Raw genomic sequence first — 16,118 nt, 5'->3', positions numbered from 1 at the left:
GTGGGAATCCAGGAGGACAGGGATCCTTGGGGAAAAGAAGTTTCCTCAAAGGAGGTAGATTAGATGGGATTATGGATGATGTTCCAATCCCAGCGTGGGTCGTGGTGCTCGCTGGAGGAGGAAGAGGAGAAGGAATGAATGATGGCCACCAAGATGTGCCAAAGCGGTGGTGGGCCTGTGTTATGCTGCAGAGGGAAGTGGGGGCTGGGTGGGGGGGGCTCGGGGGCCAGGGGGGAGTCTTTGCTTTGTAAAATGTTGTTTCAGCATTTTCCGTTTACACCGTGCTGCTCAACAGCTGTCAAAATGTCAGCATGCCCCCCCCCCATCCATCATCAGCAACATCAAGTACAAATATTAAAGAATTTTTTTAAATAATAAAAAAAATATTTTATTATAAAGTTAATATATAAAATATAAAAAGGTATTATATAAAATATATTAATATATTTAAAAATATCTAAAAAAATATTTATATTTATATAAATGTATTTATATGAATTTATATATTTATAATATGTATATATTTTTTACAATACAGGTTTAATTTATATATATATATAATATAAAAAGTTAATATATAAAATGTATTAATATATTAAAAAATATAAAAAAAAACTAAATATTTATATTTATGTAAATGTATTGATATGAATTTATATAATTATAATATTTATATATTTTTTTACAATACAGGTTTAATTTATATATATATATATATTATATATAATATTATGAAATAATAATATAATGATAATATTATAATAATAATACTATTATAATATATAATATACAAATATTAGAAAAACAATAGAAAAAATGGTAATATAGCAAGAAAAAAGTAGCAAAACCATGAGAATAAACTTGTAATAAAAGAAAAAAGTTTTTGTTGCATAAAGTTGAAATATTGAAGAAAATAAAGTCATAACAAGACAAAATAAAGTTGTACATTTTGAAAATGACGCTGAAATTGCTGGAGATATTAAAGAAAAAACGAGCTGCGTCATAATATGATGAGAAACAAGAGAAATTAAATAAATAATAAATAATAAATAATAAATAATAAATAATAAATAATAAATAATAAATAATAAATAATAAATAATAAATAATAAATAATAAATAATAAATAATAAATAATAAATAATAAATAATAAATAATAAATACATTTCCAAGAAGTTGAAATAGTAAAAAACAAACAAACAAAAAAAGTCATCAAATTTATATATTATTATACTTAATATATATTAATTATATATTAATTATTTAATTATTATAATTAATTAGTAATTATTTAATTAATTATTAAAATTTATTTAATTAATCGATATTAATTTAATTAATTATTATATTAATTAATTATATTAATTATACTTAATTCTTGTGCTGAACTCCGTTGTTATGGAACGTCTGCTCCCATCATCGGAAGTACCATTTTTGTTGTGATATTCCAAACGTCGACACGAGTACTTCATGATGAGGAGCGGTGAGAAAGGGCGGCAGATTTATGGCCCCCAGATGATGAGGGAGCGTACACGCGGCACCCAGACTTTCCACTTCCTTTTCTTTTTAATATGGCTCTAACTGAACCGTGGCGCTCGTACCTTCCCGCTCGGCAGCCGGGCTCTACTTCTCCAGGACAATCACCGCATGGCGGTCCCGGACCACTGGACTGTTCAATCAGTGGGATGAGAAAGCAAAACATCAACCCTCCAAATAATCTACAATACTTCTCAAAGGTCACGCCCCGCCGAACGCTTCAACGAGGGCCTCCACGGTACCCACTCAGGGGATACGATACCGCTTGGATATACTTGGAAGTACTACGTGTACGGCTTGTATGGATATACTATCATTCTAGTACCTGGCAACACGCTGGAACTGTGGATCAGCCACACTAGGGCATGGCTTTACTCACATCATATTATGGCTTTATTCCCATTATTTTATGGCTTTATTCCCAAATTATCATGCCTTTATTCCCATTATTTTATGGCTTTATTCCCAAATTATCATGCCTTTATTCCCATTATTTTATGGCTTTATTCCCAAATTATCATGCCTTTATTCACATTATATGATGGCTTTATTCCCAAATGATCATGACTTTATTCCCATATTTTATGGCTTCATTCCCAAATGATCATGACTGTATTCCCATTATATTATGCCTTTATTCCCAAGTGATCATGTCTTTATTCACATTATTTTATGGCTTTATTCCCAAATTACCATGCCTTTATTCCCATTATTTTATAGCTTTATTCCCAAATTATGACAACATTATTATATTATGCCTTTAGTCCCAAATTATCATGACTTTATTCCCAAATTATCATGGCTTTATTCCAATTATTTTATGGCTTTATTCCCATTATTTTATGGTTTTATTCCAAAATTATCATGCCTTTATTCCCATTATTTTATGGCTTTATTCCCAAATTATCATGACTTTATTCCCATTATATTATGCCTTTATTCCCACATTGTCATGACTTTATTCCCATTATATTATGCCTTTATTCCCAAATTATCATGACTTTATTTGCATATTTTATTGCTTTATTCCCAAATTATCATGCCTTTATTCACATTATTTTATGGCTTTATTCCCAAATTATCATGCCTTTATTCCCATTATTTTATGGCTTTATTCCCAAATTATCATGACTTTATTCGCATTATATTATGCCTTTTTCCCCAAATTATTATGCCTTTATTCCCATTATATTTTGGTTTTATTCCCAAATTATCATGGCTTTATTCCCAAATTATCATGGCTTTATTCCAAGTTATCATGACTTTATTCCCAAATTACCATGACTTTATTCTCATTATATTATGCCTTTATTCCCAAATTATCATGCCTTTATTCCCATTATATTATGCCTTTATTCCCAAATTATCATGATTTTATTCCCATTATATTACGGCTTTATTCACAAATTATCATGATTTTTTCCCCATATTATTATGACTTTATTCCCATGATATCATGACTTTATTGCCAGAATATTTTGACTTTATTGTATTTAATGTACAACTTTTTTCTCGAAAAAGATTTTTTTTTCTCAAATTGTACAACTTTATCGTTGCAAATATATTTCTTTTTTCTTGAAAACTGTAAAGTAATATTATGACTTTGCTGTATTTTTGCTGTTTGGCCCTGCTAATAATCCGTCGTACGCAGCAGCTTGAAAAAAGAAAGACAAAAACATGCCAGGCTGACTTTAGCTAGGTTACAGGCTAACCGGATAGAGTTTTAGCGTCTGCATCGATAAAGAATAGAAAACGAGATTGGGATGTGTCAGGAAAGCGTTGTGGGACACCCGTTGGTACCCGAACCCCCCGCCGCCCCCCCGTCCGTCTGATTTATTCTTCCTTCAACTGACCTTTTCAGGCCAGTTGAGGATGCGCCACCCACACTTTGACAAATGACGGCTGCTCACATGACGTTCTGGCGGACCCCCCGGGGACCCCGACTCGTCACCTGGGTTATTTTCCCACTTCCCTTCGGACGCGGACTCGCCATTTACCTACGGAGGCTCCTTCATCCCGGCGTCCTTTAAGGAGAAATCCAATCCCCCTTCTTCAAGCGTGCTGTGTAGAGGATGTGACATTTCATTTCTACGGGGGCTTTTTTTCCCCCCCAAAGCTCTCAGAGGCTGACGGACGAGCAAATTGCCTCCTTTGGGCTTTTGTGGAGAAAAGGAGAAGGAATGGAAAGGAGAAGGTCTGACCTTCAATTCATCAGGTGGGGGCCGTGATCAATGGCAGTCAACGCATTCATTAGTCTTCCTCAGCATGCTGCTTTCATTATTGGCGGAGATGCTGACACCGGCACCGGGCAGACCCCCCCCCCATCCCAGAAACCCCCCCCCCTCCCTTCGTAGGCTACTTTATTTCCTCACATCAGAGTTCCTGTGATGCAACCTTCTCTGCTTTTGGATGCCGACCCTGCCGTGATGTAACGACCATGAAACTCTCTCTAGCGGCTTACAGTCGAGGGGGGGGGGGGGGGGGGGGGTACTGTATTTTTGTCTTTTCGAACAACGAAATTTTGATGTTTGCATCTTGTTTACATTCATCATTTTGTTTTCGTAACCCACTGACCTGCCGAAATTTTCAACATACATAAAACATAAAACAATATTTAAATTGTGTTAAAAATGTAATTTCAAAGCATTTATAAAAAGGAAATTAATTACTAAAAATTACAATTAATAATGTTAAAATTGAATAAAGCTGTATTAATAAATTCAAATAGACAAACGTTACAAAAAAATTCATCTAATTATTTAATCAGAATAATATGACATCCACAAAAGGACATTTTATTCCAGTAAAATGATGATTGATAGACATTTTTAAATAATGTTAAATGTTTTTTCCTTCAAAATTGAATTTTAAAAATTGAAGAAAATTCATAAATTTCTTCAAAAGCAAAAATTACTTTAAATTTGAGTCCCTATTATTTAATTGAAAAATGCTCAAACATTGAATTGAATTGGCTCAATTCAAATAGTTTAGTTTAATTTAAAGGGCCTTATTTTATTTTATTTTATTTTATTTTATTTTATTTTATTTTATTTTATTTTATTTTATTTTATTTTATTTTATTTTATTTTATTTTATTTTATTTTATTTTATTTTATTTTATTTTATTTTAATTGATTAAATAATTTGTTTTTGCATTATATTGTAATGCAAGACACATTTCCTTTTAAATAATGAATTACATTTATTTCATTTTTTTATTTGTTTATACTCATGATTTTAAAGGGCCCTATTTTATTTTATTTTATTTTATTCATAAGATAATTACTTTTAATTGAATAAATAATTTGTTTTTTGCATTATATTGTAATGCAAAACACATTTTTAAAAAATAATTAATTACATTTATTTCATTTTTTTATTTGTTTATACTCATGATTTTATTTTATTTTATTTTATTTTATTTTATTTTATTTTATTTTATTTTATTTTATTTTATTTTATTTTATTTTATTTTATTTTATTTTATTTTATTTTATTTAGTTAAGTAAATTAATTAAGTTAAGTTAATTAAGTTAATTAAGTTAATTAATTAAGTTTTTCAGGGCCCAATCCATCTGAAATAAGGACCTAAAAATCAAACCAATGCATCTGACGAAGTATTTGAGTGACAGGCGGGCGTTGCGGGTATTGATTGAGGCCGCCCGTCCCGCGGCCGCCCCCCAGTGGCGTGCGTATGCGTGACCTGCTGTGTGCCTCTTTCAGGTGTTCTCTCAGTCCTCCACAGCGTCCTATGCCACCTACAGCGTGGCCAGCGGGTAGGTGGAACCCGGAATGCTCCTGCATGGGCTGCATGCCGGGGGAGGGGCGGACGTGCGGACCGAGCGACTCCCCCATCAGAGCCCCGTGCTTGCCTTCATCCGTGCGTCTTCTTCATTTCCAGCATCGTATGAGTGGCGGAGTCCAGGAGGAAGCCATCTTTGTTCTGTGGAGGCGTGTCTGCAGGACGCCTGAAAGGAGATTGGAGATGTTGCACCCCCTTGCATGAGCCCCCATTTTCTCTCTGGTCCTTTCTGCATCTTGCTCGGACATGCCGCCATCTTCCGGGCCACGGTGCAGAAGGACCACAGAGATCTTTGGACGGGACGCCGGCCCCCCCCTTCAAGGCTTATGTCCCGTGTGTGTTGCAGGGAACTTCTGGAGCTGGGGCCGCCGCAGAAGGACAAGGCCGTGTTGCAGTACGCTTCCTGGGGGCCCCAGGGGAACCAGCTGGTGGGTGAGGCGTGCGCCCCCGTCTGTCACGTGTATCATTGATCATGCACACGCACACACGCACACGCTTCTACGCAACAGCAAGACAGGAAAACGACATCCACAAAAAAAAATGCTTGCCAAAGATCATCTATATGACAGGAACGCTCCCTTGGAACGTTTTTGGTCACCTGTTGCAAAAATGCTAGTCAATGATCTTCTACAGTAGGAGTGCTACCTGCTGTTGTTAAGCACTTGCTGCAGAACACTAGTCAAAGATCCTCAATAAGACAGGGTTGCTCTGCTGTTTTTGGTCATCTGTTGCAAATATCCTAGTCAAAGATCTTCAATAAGACAGGGTTGCTCTGCTGTTTTTGGTCATCTGTTGCAAAACACTAGTCAAAGATCTTCAATAAGACAGGGTTGCTCTGCTGTTTTTGGTCATCTACTGCAAAAATCCTAAACAAAGATCCTCAATAAGACAGGGTTGCTCTGCTGTTTTTGGTCATCTGTTGCAAAACACTAGTCAAAGATCTTCAATAAGACAGGGTTGCTCTGCTGTTTTTGGTAATCTGCTGCAAAAATACTAGTCAAAGATCATCAATAAGACAGGGTTGTTCTGCTGTTTTTGGTCATCTGCTGCAAAAATACTAGTCAAAGATCCTCAATAAGACAGGGTTGCTCTGCTGTTTTTGGTAATCAGTTGCAAAAATACTAGTCAAAGATCCTCAATAAGACAGGGTTGCTCTGCTGTTTTTGGTAATCTGTTGCAAAAATACTAGTCAAAGATCCTCAATAAGACAGGGTTGCTCTGCTGTTTTTGGTCATCTGTTGCAAAAATCCTAGTCAAAGATCCTCAATAAGACAGGGTTGCTCTGCTGTTTTTGGTAATCTGCTGCATAAATACTGGTCAAGATCCTCAATAAGACAGGGTTGCTCTGTTGCTGTTTTTGGTCATCTGTAGAAAAAATCCTAGTCAAAGATCCTCAATAAGACAGGGTCGCTCTGCTGTTTTTGGTCATCTGCTGCGAAATACTAGTCAATGATCTTCTACAGTAAGAGTGCTACGTGCTGTTGTTGAGCACATACTGCAAAACACTAGTCAAAGATCCTCAATAAGACAGGGTTGCTCTGCTGTTTTTGGTCATCTGTTGCAAAAATCTTAGTCAAAGATCTTCAATAAGACAGGGTTGCTCTGCTGTTTTTGGTCATCTGTTGCAAAAATCTTAGTCAAAGATCTTCAATAAGATAGGGTTGCTCTGCTGTTTTTGGTAATCTGTTGCAAAAATCCTAGTCAAAGATCCTCAATAAGACAGGGTTGCTCTGCTGTTTTTGGTAATCTGCTTCAAAAATCCTAGTCAAAGGTCCTCAATACGACAGGGTTGCTCTGCTGTTTTTGGTAATCTGTTGCAAAAACACTCTTCAAAGATCTTCAATAAGACAGGGTTGCTCTGCTGTTTTTTGGTAATCTGCTGCAAAAATGCTAGTCAAAGATCCTCAATAAGACAGGGTTGCTCTGCTGTTTTTGGTCATCTATTGCAAAACACTAGTCAAAGATCCTCAATAAGACAGGGTTGCTCTGCTGTTTTTGATCATCTGTTGCAAAAATCCTAGTTAAAGATCCTCATTAAGACAGGATTGCTCTGCTGTTTTTGGTCATCTGTTGCAAAAATACTAGTCAAAGATCCTCAATAAGACAGGGTTGCTCTGCTGTTTTTGGTAATCTGTTGCAAAAACACTAGTCAAAGATCTTCAATAAGACATGGTTTCTCTGCTGTTTTTGGTCATCTGTTGCAAAAATCTTAGTCAAAGATCTTCAATAAGAGAGGATTGCTCTGCTGTTTTTGGGAATCTGCTTCAAAAATCCTAGTCAAAGATCCTCAATAAGACAGGGTTGCTCTGCTGTTTTTGGTCATCTGCTGCAAAAATCACAAGCTGCAAAACACATATCAAAGATCCTCAATAAGACAGGGTTGCAAAAATTCTAGTCAAAGATCCTCATTAAGACAGGGTTGCTCTGCTGTTTTTGGTAATCTGTTGCAAAAATACTAGTCAAAGATCCTCAATAAAACAGGGTTGCTCTGTTGTTTTTGGTCATCTGTTGCAAAAATACTAGTCAAAGATCCTCAATAAGACAGGGTTGCTCTGCTGTTTTTGGTCATCTGATTTAAGCAAAAAAACGCTACTCAAAGATCATCTATATGACAGAAGCACTGTTTTTGGTCACCCATCACAAAAATTCTGGCCAAAGATCTTCTACATGACAGGAGCGCTATGCTGTTTTTAAGCACTTTTAAGTTTTTAAGCACTGCTATTTTTGATGAAATCCACACTGAGAATCGAACCCGGGTCTTCCTGATCCTGATTCCCTGTTTTGAATTACTTGCTGATAAACTACCAAAGATTATTTTGAAGGACCTTCTGCAACAGCCTGATGGGGAACCTGATGCAAACATGCTAGCCAAAGATCCTCTATATAAGGATGCGTGGCTGACAAGGCAATCAATGTCGGTTGTGTTTGTGTCAGGTGTTTTTCTTTGACGGCGACATCTTCTACAAGGCCAGCGTGAGCAGCCAAGCCCTGCGCCTCACGTCCAGCGGGGGCCACCACAGCCGCGTCCTCAACGGCCTCTCGGACTGGACTTACGAAGGTCGGATGGACTTTTCATTGGAGGCATCATCATATGAACCCGTAGACCTCGTGCCCCGTTTTCTTATTTTCTTCTGTACGTGTGTAGAGGAAGTGCTGCTGTCACACGTCGCCCACTGGTGGTCGGGGGACGGCGCCCGGCTGGCGTACCTCAGCATCAACAACTCGGCCACGCCCCTTGTGGAAATACAGAAATTTCTAGGCGGTCTGTACCCCTCCAACGCCGTCTTCCCTTACCCCAAGGTGAGTCCGGTAGGCGGCGTGGATTTGGTATTCCCGTCTCCCCGGCAACCGGTGGGACCGCCCCATCATTGGCTGTTCATGCGGTCATTGGCAGTCATTGGCAGTCATAGGCAGTCATTGGCTGTTCATGCAGTCATTGGCAGTCATTGGCAGTCATTGGCTGTTCATGCAGTCATTGGCAGTCATTGGCAGTCATTGGCAGTCATTGGCAGTCATTGGCAGTCATTGGCTGTTCATGCGGTCATTGGCAGTCATTGGCAGTCATTGGCAGTCATTGGCTGTTCATGCAGTCATTGGCAGTCATTGGCAGTCATTGGCAGTCATTGGCAGTCATTGGCAGTCATTGGCAGTCATTGGCAGTCATTGGCAGTCATTGGCAGTCATTGGCGGTCATTGGCAGTCATTGGCAGTCATTGGCAGTCATTGGCAGTCATTGGCAGTCATTGGCAGTCATTGGCGGTCATTGGCAGTCATTGGCAGTCATTGGCTGTTCATGCGGTCATTGGCAGTCATTGGCAGTCATTGGCAGTCATTGGCAGTCATTGGCAGTCATAACATAACACCAAATATTCTGGAAAATACATGTTACATTAACATGGAAATTAACGTACACAGTTTATTCTAGAATTATAAAATATTAAACACATCATTGATTAAAAAAAACATCAAATCAAATTTAATTAAATCTTTTATTTATATTTTTTATATTTATATTTACATATTTATTTATTTGTTTGTAGTCTATTGAATAGTTTAGTTAGGTTTCTATTTTGGATCAGGCTGTGAACAAACAAACTTAAACTTAGAATTAAACTTAAACTTAAGCTTAGAATTAAACTCAAGCTTAAGCTTAAACTTGAGCTTAGAATTAAACTGAAATTTAAACTGAAATTTAGAATTAAACAGAATTAAACTTGGAATTTTTAATTTAATTTAATTTAATTTTCCTTTATTTTGTAAGTGCAGCTTACTCACAAATTTAATTTAATTTAATTTAATTTAATTTAATTTAATTTAATTTAATTTAATTTAATTTAATTTAATTTAATTTAATTTAATTTAATTTAATTTAATTTAATTTAATTTAATTTAATTTAATTTTACTTTATTTTTTAAATACTATTTGATATAATTAATATGAGTTAATAATGTAATAATTTTCATTAGGAAATAATAAATATAAATTCTTCAAATAATAATAATTTTATATTAAATGCTATTAATCAAAATATACCTCTGAAATAAAATAAAATAAAATAAATTACAATAAAATCATGAAATTAATAATATAATAATTTCCATGAGGAAATAATAAATATAAATTCTTCAAATAATAATAATTTTATATTATTTGCTATTAATCAAAATATACCTCTGAAATAAAATCATTTAATTTAATTTAATTTCATTTGTAAGATGAATACAATTATTAAATAAAAATATTATATTATAAATATTATAATTCCCTTCAATTAAATTTTGAATTCTATTATATCATGAATGTCATTAATAAATTTGGCATTATGTTAAGTTGATTGAAGTGGCTTGTATTCTTATTTTCTAATAATAAATACAATAAGGAAGTGAAATGACTCTTTTATAATTAATGAAATAGAAATAATTATAATAATAATTGTATTTCATTTGATGTAATTGTGACAGGCCGGCGCCAGCATCCCATCGGTCAGCCTGTTTGTGGTCAACCTGTACGGTCCGGCCCACACGGTGGAGATGACGCCCCCCGACTCCGTGAGGACCAGGTAGGCCAAGCAAGGTCTTTAGGAAACTATATTCCATACGCCCCCCCCCCCAACCGTTTCCCTGCAGGGAAGGCTACATCTCCATGGTGACGTGGACCAGCAGCACCCGCCTGGCGCTGCGCTGGGTGAACCGGGCCCAGAACCAGTCGGTGCTGTGCTTGTGCGAGGCCACCACGGGGGCGTGCTCGGAGGTCAGTCGCCCCCATGATGTCCTTCCACCGTTAAACGTCATCATCATCATCATATTCGCTTTATACAAACACAATATTACTGCCTTAGTATGAAATATTTGACAAACAAACGCAATATAGACTAATATTTTAGAGAAAACAATTGGAATAAATAATTGAGTGAATAATATTTAATTTGTACTGTTTTTAATTAAGCTCACATTTTCCAAATAATTATAATTTAATAATAATTGCTGTTGGTCAAAGTGAACTCCTGAAATTAAAATAAAATGTAATACAATTACATATCAAAACATCAAACACAATTCATACAAAAAAAAAATCAACCCAAAAATATTGGAAATAAATCTAAAGCATCAATTTTTTAAAATCATAAATACATTTTATGGACAAATGCAATATGGACAAATATTTAAGAAACAAAATTCCAATAAATTATTGAATTACTAAGAAATATTTAACTTGATTCAGCTGCAATTTTCCAAATAATTTAATAATAGTAAATATCAAAGTGTACTCCTGAAATTAAATACTATTTGATATAATTAATGTGAGTGAATAATATAATAATTTTCATTAGGAAATAATAAATATAAATTCTTCAAATAATAATAATTTAATATTATTTGCTATTAATCAAAATATACTTCTGAAATAAAATAAAATATATTAAATTAAATCATGAAATTAATAATATAATAATTTCCACGAGGAAATAATAAATATAAATTCTTCAAATAATAATAATTTTATATTATTTGCTATTAATCCAAATATACCTCTGAAATAAAATAAAATAAATTACAATGAAATCATGAAATTAATAATATAATAATTTCCATGAGGAAATAATAAATATAAATTCTTCAAATAATAATAATTTTATATTATTTGCTATTAATCAAAATATACCTCTGAAATAAAATAAAATAAAATAAAATAAATTACAATGAAATCATGAAATTAATAATATAATAATTTCCACGAGGAAATAATACATATAAATTCTTCAAATAATAATAATTTCATATTAATTACTATTAATCAAAATATACCTCTGAAATAAAATAAATTACAATGTAATAATGAAATGAATAATATAATAATTTCCATGAGGAAATAATAAATATAAATTCTTCAAATAATAATAATTTCATATTAATTACTATTAATCAAAATATGCCTCTGAAATAAAATAAAAATAAATTGCAATGGAATTATGAAACCTAAACTTAAATATGAACATTTACAATAAATCCAATGAATCCATAATAATAAATACATTGACCAAATTCAATCCAGGAAAATAATACTTTTTTGTACTAATTTGTATAGTTATAAAAATACTATAATTACTACCCATCTAAGAAATAAAAAAAAAAAATACAAAGCAAATACAACGTAATATAATCCAATGAAATACAAGGAAGGACATAACAAAATAAAATGTACTACAAGTAAATGGTGAAAAACTGCGTTTGAATGTTCCATTGAGGTAGTACTACATGTGAAGTCATGTTTTATTACTCCAGAATGTACTCACGTTTCCTTTTTGTGTATTGCTGCTGTCCAAAGAAGCACAAGGCGTCCTTGGGCGTGACGCACAGGCGGGCGCAGGTATCACCTCCTCATCCATCATGGCCGCCTTTCTCCTCCTCCTCCTTTACGTCTTAAGTCGTTTTGTTTCCTGTCAGGACGTTCCTCTCTTCTCCAAAGACGGCGCCACCTTCTACGCCATCCTGCCGGCCAAGCAGGGCGCCCGGGGAGAATTCGGCCACGTCGCCGCTCTGTCAGCACGGGTACGCCGCTTGATGCTGCATTTCCGAAATAAATGGTGTTTAAATTAAAATGTAATAATTTTAAAAATAAATTAAAATTAAATAAATTAACGGTGCTTTTAGGAGAAGATTCTCATTAGCGCTTAAGTGCATTTGCGATGAATGTTTACATTCATCATTTTGTTTTCGAAACCCACTGACTTGCCGAAATTTTCAACATACATAAAACATAAAACATTATTTAAATTGTGTTAAAAATGTAATTTCAAAGCATTTATAAAAAGGAAATTAATTACTAAAAATTAAAATTAATAATGTTAAAATTGAATAAAGCTGTATTAATAAATTCAAATAGACAAACGTTACAAACATTTCATCTAATTATTTAATCATCCACAAAATGATATTTTATTCCAGTGAAATGATGATTGATAGACATTTTTAAATAATGTTAAATGTTTTTTCCTTCAAAATTGAATTTTAAAAATGGAAGAAAATTCATAAATTTCTTCAAAAGCAAAAATTACTTTAAATTTGAGTCCCTATTATTTAATTGAAAAATGCTCAAACATTGAATTGAATTGGCTCAATTCAAATAGTTTAGTTTCATTTAAAGGGCCCTATTTTATTTTATTTTATTTTATTTTATTTTATTTTATTTTATTTTATTTTATTTTATTTTATTTTATTTTATTTTATTTTATTTTATTTTATTTTATTTTATTTTATTTTTAAATACTATTTGATATAATTAATATGAGTTAATAATGTAATAATTTTCATTAGGAAATAATAAATATAAATTCTTCAAATAATAATAATTTTATATTAAATGCTATTAATCAAAATATGCCTCTGAAATAAAATAAAATAAATTACAATAAAATCACGAAATTAATAATATAATAATTTCCATGAGGAAATAATAAATATAAATTCTTCAAATAATAATAATTTTATATTATTTGCTATTAATCAAAATATACCTCTGAAATAAAATCATTTAATTTAATTTAATTTAATTTGTAAGATGAATACAATTATTAAATAAAAATATTATTTTATAATTCCCTTCAATTAAATTTAATTTTATTTTATTTTATTCATAAGATAATTTAAATTTTAATTGACTAAATAATTAGTTTTTTTTCTTTCATCTCCTGTTTGTTGGTCCTGGCAGCCCACCATCTCCTCCGGCCCCGCTCGCTTTTTGACGTCTGGTAACTGGGATGTCACGTCGCTCTGCGCCCTGGACGACAAGGATGGAAAGATGTAGGTCCTTGGCTTCCTTTTGGTTTTTTGGAATGGGGGGGGGGGCATGCCATTTTCATGTTGTTGTTATTATATTATGACTATGATTCTAATAAATAGTTGTTTTTCTCCCCATCAGCTATTTCCTAAGCAACGAGGAATCCAGACAAGGACGACACCTTTACAGGTAAAGTGGGGGGGGTGGGGGGGCACCACGAAATCTTGACATTATTGCATCACATCTCACGGTTTGTCCCTGAACGCGTCTGATTCCCAAGCGTGGACGTGAACGGTGCGTACGAGCGCCACTGCATCACCTGCGACCTCCTGGATGGGTGCCACTTCTTCCACGGCCATTTTAGCCCCAACCGCACCCACGTGGTCCTGCGATGCCTGGGTGGGTGAGACGCCCGCACGTCACATGACCAACTTCTACCAGCGTTGCGTGAAGTTGCTTATCCAGGTTTTTTTTTTTTCTTCTTCTTACTTCTTCTCCAGGCCCAGGGATTCCCAAAGTGACCGTCCACAGCGTAAAGGACCCTTCCAGTGAGTTCCACAGATAGGCCACGCCCACACTGATTGATTGACACAACGTTAACAGAACATACCTGTTACATACCTTATCCTCACGAGGGTCGCAGGGGGTCTTAAGGCGTGGACTGGTGGCCAGCCAATCACAGGGCACATATAGACAAACAACCATTCACACTCACATTCATACCTATGGACAATTTGGAGTGGCTAATTAACCTAGCATGTTTTTGGGAATGTGGGAGGAAACCGGAATACCCGGAGAAAACCCACGCATGCACGGGGAAAACATGGAAACTCGGTAAACGCTTGGGAAATATCGTCTTTGATGAAGCTAAGGGCGGCACGGCGGTCGAGTGGTTAGCGTTCAGACCCCACAGCTAGGAGACCAGCGTTCGATTCCACCCTCGGAATTGTATTTTCAGGGTTTTTCTCCGTGTACTCCGGTTTCCTCCCACAAAAACATGCTAGCATGTTAGCTTGATTGGCCACTCCAAATTGTCCATAGGTATAAATGTGAGTGTGAATGGTTGTTTGACTATATGTGACCTGTGATTGGCTGGCCACCAGTCCAGGGTGGACCCCGCCTCTTGCCTGAAGACAGCTGGGATAGGCTCCAGCCCCTCCCCCGCGACCCTTGTGAGGAAAAAAGCGGTAGAAAATGAATGAATAATCCTAATTTAGGTCAATTCTATACTGGCCCAAAATAATTGTAGCCCACAAATTCCGCCTAGCAACAAGTCGCATAATAGTAATAATAGTAGTAGTAGTAGTAGTAGTATTGTTTGTGCTTGCTGCTAACTCTAAAGTGTTTTCTAGTAACTCATGAATGAGTTGTGTTGTTGGGCTGTAAGGTTTATAATGGTGTTCGTATACCAGGTGTACTGCCTCCCTACGTCCTACAGAGGTCGCTGTAAGCAAGGCCACCATCAGCAATAGGTTTTCATTACAACAACACTGCCCTCTTTCGGCAGCTCTGAGTATTCACGACATGATGGTGGTTTTTTTCTGTTGAAGGGTACGTGGTCTTGGAGGACAACAGTCCCCTGTCCAAAGCGCTGGAGGACAAGCACCTCCCCGAGACCCTGTTCCGGACCCTTTCCGGTGACGGCCACGGTAGGAGTACTCTCTATTGTCGTACTTAGCGGTAGTCAGTATTCATGTCGTCAAGATCCAATATAAGCCATTTGCCTGATTATGGTCGCATGGGGGCTGGAGCCTATCCCAGTTGACTTTGTGAGGGAGGCGGGCCCCGGACTGGTTACCTGTCAATCACACGGGGGTTACATACTGTAAGAGAACACACAACCTTTGTGTTTTTGTTTACAATATTTTCCTAAACGTCAAAGACAATTTTGGTTTTATGCTAACGTACGCGCTATATTTTGGTAAATGTCAAAAACATCCTAACGTGTGCGTTTTTGTGCGTCAAGACTGGTTTGTTGAAAACTAGAAATTAACATACGTGTTTTTGGAAATGTCAAAGACAATTTTGGTTTTATGCTAACGTACGCGCTATATTTTGGTAAATGTCAAAGACAGCCTAACGTGTGCGTTTTTGTGCGTCAAGACTGGTTTATTGAAAACTACAAATTAAGATATGTGTTGTTGGAAATGTCAAAGACAATTAGCTAGTCAAAGCTAGTTTTTGACTAGCCTAACCTACGTGTTTGTGCGTGTTCACGAGTAACGTAAATTACAATTTACAGTTTTCTGTTAACCTAAAATCCGCGGTTTTTTTTTCGGAAACGTCAAGAACTATTTAGTGTGACAAACATTTGCATTTTACACAATGTTCATGTATTTGTGTCTAACGTAGCTAACGTAGCTAACGTACAAATCTAACATACGTATTTCTGTAAATGTCTGACCAGTTTGTCCAAGACTCTAAATTCACGTACGCACTTTTTGTACGTTTATGTAAACATCGAGACAATTTATAGTCTTGAACAAACCCAACGTACGAGT

The 16,118-nt window shown here is 35.1% G+C and overlaps 1 protein-coding gene across 3 annotated transcripts in view; it reads left to right on the top strand.

The window, feature by feature from the left end:
* LOC131104041 (inactive dipeptidyl peptidase 10) overlaps positions 1-16,118 on the top strand; it is a 43,051-nt gene that overhangs the window by 20,091 nt on the left and 6,842 nt on the right. For 2 of the 3 annotated variants that reach the window (XM_058050752.1, XM_058050750.1), the window contains exons 6-18: positions 5,261-5,313; positions 5,686-5,767; positions 8,274-8,397; positions 8,485-8,639; positions 10,302-10,399; positions 10,467-10,590; positions 12,166-12,207; positions 12,285-12,389; positions 13,549-13,640; positions 13,759-13,806; positions 13,898-14,016; positions 14,118-14,165; positions 15,168-15,266. In XM_058050752.1, coding sequence (XP_057906735.1) covers positions 5,261-5,313; positions 5,686-5,767; positions 8,274-8,397; positions 8,485-8,639; positions 10,302-10,399; positions 10,467-10,590; positions 12,166-12,207; positions 12,285-12,389; positions 13,549-13,640; positions 13,759-13,806; positions 13,898-14,016; positions 14,118-14,165; positions 15,168-15,266 — 1,189 coding nt within the window. Of the gene's footprint in view, positions 1-5,260; positions 5,314-5,438; positions 5,768-8,273; positions 8,398-8,484; positions 8,640-10,301; positions 10,400-10,466; positions 10,591-12,165; positions 12,208-12,284; positions 12,390-13,548; positions 13,641-13,758; positions 13,807-13,897; positions 14,017-14,117; positions 14,166-15,167; positions 15,267-16,118 lie in introns of those variants that run through there. The other variant, XM_058050751.1, reaches the window with a different exon arrangement.

This window comes from Doryrhamphus excisus, chromosome 16, assembly GCF_030265055.1.
Source record: "Doryrhamphus excisus isolate RoL2022-K1 chromosome 16, RoL_Dexc_1.0, whole genome shotgun sequence".
NCBI classification, from domain to species: Eukaryota; Metazoa; Chordata; class Actinopteri; order Syngnathiformes; family Syngnathidae; genus Doryrhamphus; species Doryrhamphus excisus.
This window is presented reverse-complemented; position numbering and strand designations above follow the sequence as displayed.